The sequence below is a fragment of the Rana temporaria genome, chromosome 4 (assembly GCF_905171775.1).
Source record: "Rana temporaria chromosome 4, aRanTem1.1, whole genome shotgun sequence".
NCBI lineage: Eukaryota > Metazoa > Chordata > Amphibia > Anura > Ranidae > Rana > Rana temporaria.
Window position 1 is genome coordinate 159,131,245 of NC_053492.1, and position 8,795 is coordinate 159,140,039.

The window sequence follows — 8,795 nt, forward strand, 5'->3', positions numbered from 1 at the left end:
AGAGAGAGAGAGAGAGAGAGAGAGAGAGAGAGAGAGAGAGAGACCGACATCCTTTCCCTCTCTCTGTAACCCCAGAAACTAGGAGCGCTGAGTTATGTTGTTACTTACGGTTCCGCCTCTTTGTTTACTTGGTCACCAGGAGTCTAATATCCCCCAGATCTCTCCAAAAAAGGACCTGTCACAGCCCATGTTGTTACAAGGGATGTTGTTCATCCCTTGTGATAGAAATAAAGTTAGATAAAAAAAAATGTGTATGAGATATAGATAGATAAAGTGTAAGGCGCCCCCGTCCCACCGTGCTTACGCACAAATGTGATTGCATATGTAAATGGTGATCGCACCACACGTGAGGTATTGTCACAAACGTTACAGCGAGAGCAATAATTCTAGCACCAGACCTCCTGTGCAACTTTAAACTGGTAACCTGTAAAGGCGTTTAAAGCGTCGCCTATGAAGAATTTTAAGCACTGTATTTTGCCCCCTCTTCACGTGCAGACGCAATCTTAAAGCATGACATGTTAAGCATCTATTTACTCTGCGTTTGGGCTAACTTTAGTGTTTTTTTTCCCAAAAAATTGTGTTTGAAAAAACACTGCACAAATACAGTGTGACAAATATTGCAACACCCACCATTTTATTCTATAGGGCTTCTGTTAAAAAAAAAATAATAATAATAATAATATATAAAGTAGATTTTTCTTTCATTATGGATAGAGTAAGGGATGGTTAATAACCCCTGTCATTTTTTTCCCCACCATCTGCGTCCCATTGCAGATTGCCCCATCGCCAAACAGGAAGTGAGAGGAAATCCCTGCACAGTAAGGGAATTCATTGGGACCCCCAGGTCAGCAGAACTAGTGTCCCCATTGGAAGATTTCCCCTATTACTTTTCTCGGGACAACCCAAAATGTTGTAGTTTCTTATACTTTCAATGATAATGGTAAATAGGACAAATAGAGAAGGTGAATCTCCCTACCAGGGCACAAACAGCAATAAAAACTGACAAGCATTCCAATCCATCTCCACTCTATTCAAAACAAAATAAACAAATGTTGCTTCTAGTTATACTTTAATGGGACGACCTGGGAACTAGTATTCTCACAAGGAGGTCTACAATGGCAGCCTATGTCTCTCAGGTTACCGTATATACTCGAGTATAAGCCGAGGACCTAATTTTACCACAAAAAAACTGGAAAACGTATTGACTCGAGTATAAGCCTAGGGTGAGAATGCAGCAGCTACTGTAAGCAGAAAAGAGGGTCAACAATGCCCATTTGCATGCCTCACTGTGCCCATTTGCACACCTCACTGTGCCATACCTCACTGTGCCCACTGCAGTCTCACTGTGCCATACCTTGCTGTGTCTAATGCAGTCTTGCTGTGCCTATTGCAGTCTCACTGTGCCCATTGCAGTCTCACTGTGCCCACTGCAGTCTCACTGTGCCATACCTCACTGTGCCCACTGCAGTCTCACTGTGCCATACCTCACCATGCCCATTGCAGTCTCACTGTGCCATACCTCACCATGCCCAAGTACCTGAATTCTTCACAGGTGTCCATTTTTTAAAAGTCGCAGCTTCCTCCTGGCGTTCCGTTCCGTGATAGGTATTTGACACTGTGTTCCGCCTATCACGGACGTCCTCTCATCCTCGGACAGTTTCCCAGCAGACACTGTGTTCAGTGTTCCGCCAATCACGGACATTCTTTCATCCTCGGACAAGAGGACGTCCGTGATTGGCAGAACACTGAACACAGTGTCTGCTGGGAAACTGTCCGAGGATGAGAGGACGTCCGTGATAGGCGGAACACAGTGTCAAATACCTATCACGGAACGCCAGGAGGAAGCCGCGACTTTAAAAAAAAAATGGACGCCTGTCAAGAATGCAGGTACACTGCCTCGAGTATAAGCCGAGGGGGGTATTTCAGCCCTAAAAAAAGGGCTGAAAAACTTGGCTTATACTCGAGTATATACGGTAGTTTTCTCTATAGCTGGATCATTCTAAAAACTCATTGGCCTAGAATCCCCATATGCATTTCTGTGCGAGATTGTACAATCAATAAAAGTATGTACTGGGTAAAGAATATAAGTAGGAAACAAAGTCAAGAAATGGTTTTGTCATTCTCTGGGAAGTTGACTTGACGGCAAACATCTGAATCCCAAAACATTCAAGAACTGGTTCCATAGTTTCCAAAAAGTAATTTTCACACCAATTTGTACATTTAAGCAGCATATCGGGATAGACCAAACAAAGCAATGCCATTAGAGAAAGAAATAAAAGCATCACACATAAAGTCCATGAGAATGAAGAGTTGGCAGTACGTGTGGCATTGAACCTGAATTCAAATTTTGGAGTGGGCTGTCTATGTGCATCAATAATGCTGCTTTTATTCCACTGATCCTTTAATATCTGCCCAACCCTTGGACAGATTTCAACAGCCTGAACGGAACATAGCTGTTGCTTTTTTAAAGCATTCATCCCTTTCTCTATGGTGTGGATATTGTCTAAGTATTCGAAGGGAGAATCTTTGTCTTGTGTGGTACTGCTCAAAGATAGAAGATCCAGTTCTTCGTCTTGTATTTGTTTCATTGCCTCTATTTTTGGAGAATAAACATCAACTATTTTTTGATCGAGATCGTTTAGGGCTGCAAGAAGATCTTGTTTCTTTCGCTCCAACGCCTCAATTGTTTTATCAAAAAAGTTGAAAACCTCCTTCTTATCTTCTTGTATGATTGTTTTGCATTCCTCCAGCTGTTCTTCTAGTGCTTTGATGACAGTAGATACACCTGTGAAATTCTTCTCACGGAGAATAGCCAACAGTTTAGAAGCCGTCTTGCGTTCCTTTCTGTAGGCTCTTTCTAGTTCTTCAGTAGGATGCTTCCGATGCTGTCCTACCTCACAACACTCATCACAGATTAACTTTCTATCTTTGACACAGAACAATTTCAACTGTTTTCCGTGATGCTCTGGACACGTTCGAACGCTGAAGTGCTTGTTGCTTTTAAATTTTTCGACAATGGATTTGAGGGCAAAATTTATCGGCAGAGTATGAACCCCTATTGAGACATCCGTAATCCCTCTGCAAGTTGGACATTTTAGCCTCCCAAGAGAAATTCTCCAAACATAGCTATCAGAAGACCTGTTTATATTTTCCAAACAGCTTTTGCAAAATGTATGCGAGCATTTTAGAATTCGAGGGTCATCATATATGTTGAAACAAACTGAGCATGTCAGGTCTTCTATCAAATGGTCCATTATCTGAAAATTAAGAGACAATAGCAACTTGATAAATCCTACGCAATGTGAATTGGGTAGAACAAAATTTAAAGCGGTGGTTCACCCTAAAAACTACATTTTCTTATTCCACTGCCCCCCCACATTACAATCCGATTAAGGCTCTTATTATTTTTTTCATGCTGTACATACCTTAGTACAGCATATTCCCCCGTGCATCTGGGTTGCGAGTCCTGCGGTAGTGGGCGTTCCTCACATGTCGGTGATTGACGTTTTGCCCAAAAACGAGCTCCCCCCCGTCGCGCAAGCCGCGTCACGGTTGGCGAAAGGAGCCGAACGGCAAGACGTTCGGCTCCTTTCGCCAATCGTGACGCGGCTTACGCGACGGGGGGGGGGGGCTAGTTTTTGGGCAAAATGTCAATCACCGGCATGTGAGGAACGCCCACTCCCACGGGACTCGCAACCCGGATGCACGGGTGAATATGCTGTACTAAGGTATGTACAGCATGAAAAAAATAACAAAGAGCCTTAATCGGATTGTAATGTGGGGGGGCAGTGGAATAAGAAAATGTAGTTTTTAGGGTTAACCACCGCTTTAATGAAACACTGAGCTATTGCAAGATTTTCCCTCTATCTTTCCTTCAGTTTTTATACATCAGACAAAGGGGGAGATTTACTAAAATGGGAGAGTGCAAAATGTGGTGCAGCTCTGCAGAGCATAAGCACCGATCTCCCTGTAAAGCTTTTAATAAAGCAGCTGAAAGCCGCTTCTCTTCCTCTCCCTCCCATGGCTTTCAGCTGCTTTATTGAAAGCCACACAGGGAGATCGGTGCTGCACCGCTTGTCCCTGACTGTCCCCTGTGTCCTTCTCCAGTCCCTCTCTGTGGTCCCTCTCTGTCCTCCACCTGTCCCAAATCTGTCAAGATGGATAGGGGAGGAAGGAGTCGGTAAATCTGTCATTGGCTGGCTCCTCAATTTTCTGATTGAAAATGACAATGGTCCCAAAAATGTGTCAAAATTATCCGATGTGTCCGCCATAATGTCGCAGTAAAAAAAAAAAAAAACACTGATCGCCGCCATTAGTAGTAAAAAAAAATTATTAATAAAAATGCCATAAAACTATCTCCTATTTTGTAAATGCTATACATTTTGTGCAAACTAATCGATAAACGCTTATTGTGATTTTTTTTTACCAAGAATAAGTAGAAGAATACATATCGGCCTAAACTGAGGAAAAAAAACGTTTTTTTATATCTTTTTTGGGGATATTTATTATAGCAAAAAATTCTCATTTTCAAAATTGTCGCACTATTTTTGTTTATAGCGCAAAAAATAAAAATCGCAAAGGCGATCAAAGAAAGCTATATTTGTGGGAAAAAAGGATGTCAATTTTGTTTAGGAGCCACGTCGCACGACCGCGCAATTGTCAGTTAAAGCGTCGCAGTGGCGAATCGCAAAAAGGGGCAATGTCCTTAACCTGCATATTGGTCCAGGTCTTAAGTGGTTAAGGGACCAGGATATAAAAAAATTTTTTTTTGGGGGGGGGTTAACAAACGCTTTTAGAGGTTCAGAGGGCTCCGCTAGTGAGAACTTACAATCTAAAAGGGAGAGTCAGATGATATAAAACATAAACATGGAGAAAGTAAACGTCAGTTTATTAGGTAGAGGCAGGAACCCTGATGAGTTTTCAGAGATCGCTTAAAAAGGTAGACAGAGTAAGAGAGAGCCAGAGTAGGGAGTTCTAGAGCAAGGGAGAAGCCCTGAAGAAGTCCTGACTGTGAACATAGGAAACGGTTCTAGAGAGCTAGAGAACAGGAGGTCCTTGGAGAAGTAAAGAGTATGCTTTAGTTGAGATTTTGAGATGAGCTCAGATGATATAAGTGTCATTAGTACAGTGACAGTGCATATTTTTGATCACTGTATTAGTGTCACTGGTCCCTAAAAAGTGTCAGGTAGGTGTCTGATCTGTCCGCTGCAATATCGCAGTTACTGCTTGGAAGGCAGATGGCAAAGAAGTGCAGGCTAGGAAGGGGACAGAGAATTCAGGCTGGATGGTAAGGAAGGGGACAGAGAATTTAGTCTGGGTGGTAAGGAAGGGGATAGAGAATTTAGTCTGGATGGTAGGGAAGGGGATAGAGAATTTAGTCTGGATGTAAGGAAGGGGATAGAGAATTTAGGATGGATGGTAAGAAAGGGGACAGAGAATTTAGGATGGATGGTAAGGAAGGGGACAGAGAATTTAGTCTGGATGTAAGGAAGGGGACAGAGAATTTAGGATGGATGGTAAGGAAGGGGACAGAGAATTCAGGCTGGATGGTAAGGAAGGGGACAGAGAATTTAGTCTGGGTGGTAAGGAAGGGGATAGAGAATTTAGTCTGGATGGTAGGGAAGGGGATAGAGAATTTAGTCTGGATGTAAGGAAGGGGATAGAGAATTTAGGATGGATGGTAAGGAAGGGGACAGAGAATTTAGGATGGATGGTAAGGAAGGGGACAGAGAATTTAGGATGGATGGTAAGGAAGGGGATAGAGAATTTAGTCTGGATGTAAGGAAGGGGACAGAGAATTTAGTCTGGATGTAAGGAAGGGGACAGAGAATTTAGTCTGGATGTAAGGAAGGGGACAGAGAATTTAGGATGGATGGTAAGGAAGGGGATAGAGAATTTAGGATGGATGGTAAGGAAGGGGACAGAGAATTTAGGATGGATGGTAAGGAAGGGGACAGAGAATTTAGGATGGATGGTAAGGAAGGGGACAGAGAATTTAGGATGGATGGTAAGGAAGGGGACAGAGAATTTAGGATGGATGGTAAGGAAGGGGATAGAGAATTTAGGATGGATGGTAAGGAAGGGGATAGAGAATTTAGGATGGATGGTAAGGAAGGGGACAGAGAATTTAGGATGGATGGTAAGGAAGGGGACAGAGAATTTAGGATGGATGGTAAGGAAGGGGATAGAGAATTTAGGATGGATGGTAAGGAAGGGGATAGAGAATTTAGGATGGATGGTAAGGAAGGGGACAGAGAATTTAGGATGGATGGTAGGGAAGGGGATAGAGAATTTAGGATGGATGGTAAGGAAGGGGACAGAGAATTTAGGATGGATGGTAAGGAAGGGGACAGAGAATTTAGGATGGATGGTAAGGAAGGGGACAGAGAATTTAGGATGGATGGTAAGGAAGGGGACAGAGAATTTAGGATGGATGGTAAGGAAGGGGACAGAGAATTTAGGATGGATGGTAAGGAAGGGGACAGAGAATTTAGGATGGATGGTAAGGAAGGGGATAGAGAATTTAGGATGGATGGTAAGGAAGGGGACAGAGAATTTAGGATGGATGGTAAGGAAGGGGATAGAGAATTTAGGATGGATGGTAAGGAAGGGGATAGAGAATTTAGGATGGATGGTAAGGAAGGGGACAGAGAATTTAGGATGGATGGTAAGGAAGGGGACAGAGAATTTAGGATGGATGGTAAGGAAGGGGATAGAGAATTTAGGATGGATGGTAAGGAAGGGGACAGAGAATTTAGGATGGATGGTAAGGAAGGGGATAGAGAATTTAGGATGGATGGTAAGGAAGGGGACAGAGAATTTAGGTAGGATAATAAGGCAAGGGACAGAGAGGTGCAGGTTGGATGGTAAGGAGGGAGACAGGGAGGTGCAGGTAGGATGTAAAGGAAGGGGACAGGGGGGTACAGATTGGATGGTAAGGAAGGGGGGTACAGGTTGGACGATAAGTAAGGGGACAGCGGGTGCAGGTTGGATGGTAAGGAAGGGGACAGGGGGGTGCAGGTTGGATGGTAAGGAGGGAGACAGGGAGGTGCAGGTAGGATGTAAAGGAAGGGGACAGGGGGGTACAGATTGGATGGTAAGGAAGGGGACAGGGGGGTACAGGTTGGACGGTAAGGAAGGGGACAGCGGGTGCAGGTTGGATGGTAAGGAAGGGGACAGGGGGGGTACAGATTGGATGGTAAGGAAGGGGACAGGGGGGGTACAGATTGGATGGTAAGGAAGGGGACAGGGGGGTGCAGGTTGGATGGTAAGGAAGGGGACAGGGGGGTACAGGTAGTATCATGGTAAGGAAGGGGACAGGAGGGTACAGGTAGGATCATGGTAAGGAAGGGGACAGGGGTGCAGGTTGGATGGTAAGGAAGGGGACAGGGGGTACAGGTTGGATGGTAAGGAAGGGGACAGGGGGGTGCAGGTAGGATCATGGTAAGGAAGGGGACAGGGGGGTGCAGGTTGGATGGTAAGGAAGGGGACAGGGGGCTGCAGGTTGGATGTAAGTAAGGGGACAGGGGGGTGCAGGTTGGATGGTAAGTAAGGGGACAGGGGGGTACAGGTTGGATGGTAAGGAAGGAGACAGGGGGGTGCAGGTTGGATGGTAATGAAGGGGACAGGGGGGTACAGGTTGGATGTAAGGAAGGGGACAGGGGGGTGCAGGTTGGATGGTAAGTAAGGGGACAGGGGGGTACAGGTTGGATGGTAAGTAAGGGGACAGGGGGGTACAGGTTGGATGGTAAGTAAGGGGACAGGGGGGTACAGGTTGGATGGTAAGGAAGGGGACAGGGGGGTGCAGGTTGGATGGTAATGAAGGGGACAGGGGGGTACAGGTTGGATGGTAAGGAAGGGGACAGGGGGGTGCAGGTTGGATGGTAAGGAAGGGGAGTGCAGGTTGGATGGTAAGGAAGGGGACAGGGGGGTGCAGGTTGGATGGTAAGGAAGGGGACAGGAGGGTACAGGTAGGATCATGGTAAGGAAGGGGACAGGGGGGTGCAGGTTGGATGGTAAGGAAGGGGACAGGGGGGTACAGGTTGGACGGTAAGGAAAGGGACAGGGGGTACAGGTTGGGTTGATTAGTAGCAGGCACTATGGCTGTACAGGGTGGAGGTTGTAGGAAAGTGCAGGTTGGATCGTATTGCAGACAGTAGAGGATAGGAAGAATACAGGAAAGAACTTCCCGGGCTCCCTCCTTAACACTGACATAAGGTCTAGCCGTCTGTGAAGTGCTCTAGTCCCCGGACATGTCCCCGTCTACATACACATTAGTTATAATGTATCGGGCGCTCACCTGCAGGAAGTGTCAGTAGGCACGGTGTGTCCCGAGGTCCGCTGTGCACCGAGTGATTCTGTACAGTTCACTGTCACTGCGAGTCCATCCACCGATGCGTGATGCGCATGCGCACTGTTTTCAAACCCACCGTTGGCGAATTGCAGAGCTGGATTTCGAATGTAAGCAGAGCGGCGTGTCAGAGAGCTCAGTGCCGCCCACAGACACCGCTCGGATTTTATAAGTAAATAGCAAGTCACACATGAGTCATATAGCCGACATTGTATTGGGAAATAAGAGTTTTCTTCTATAAATGTCCTGAGCACGCTACAAGGATAGATGGGGGCTATATTCCTGATCTAAGCAATGATGTGCGGGACTTTCCCTTTCGATCTTTGGTCTCATTGAGAGACCATTTGATTCGGTTTACATTGGTGCATAGAGCCTATTTTACGCCACACCGACTTCATAAGATGAACTCGAGGCGCTCCTCCGATTGTTGGCTTCTGGACCTGTT

General features: G+C 45.6%; 1 protein-coding gene across 1 annotated transcript; it reads right to left on the reverse strand.

Moving 5' to 3' along the window:
* Positions 1–1,902: 1,902 nt before the first annotated feature.
* Positions 1,903–8,434, reverse strand: TRIM59 (tripartite motif containing 59). Its single transcript, XM_040349276.1, has 2 exons — positions 8,300–8,434; positions 1,903–3,257 (listed from the first exon to the last, which is right to left on the reverse strand). The coding sequence occupies exon 2, from the start codon at positions 3,252–3,254 to the stop codon at positions 2,055–2,057; it is 1,200 nt and encodes a 399-aa protein (XP_040205210.1). The 5' UTR covers positions 3,255–3,257; positions 8,300–8,434; the 3' UTR covers positions 1,903–2,054.
* Between the last annotated feature and the right edge of the window lie 361 nt (positions 8,435–8,795).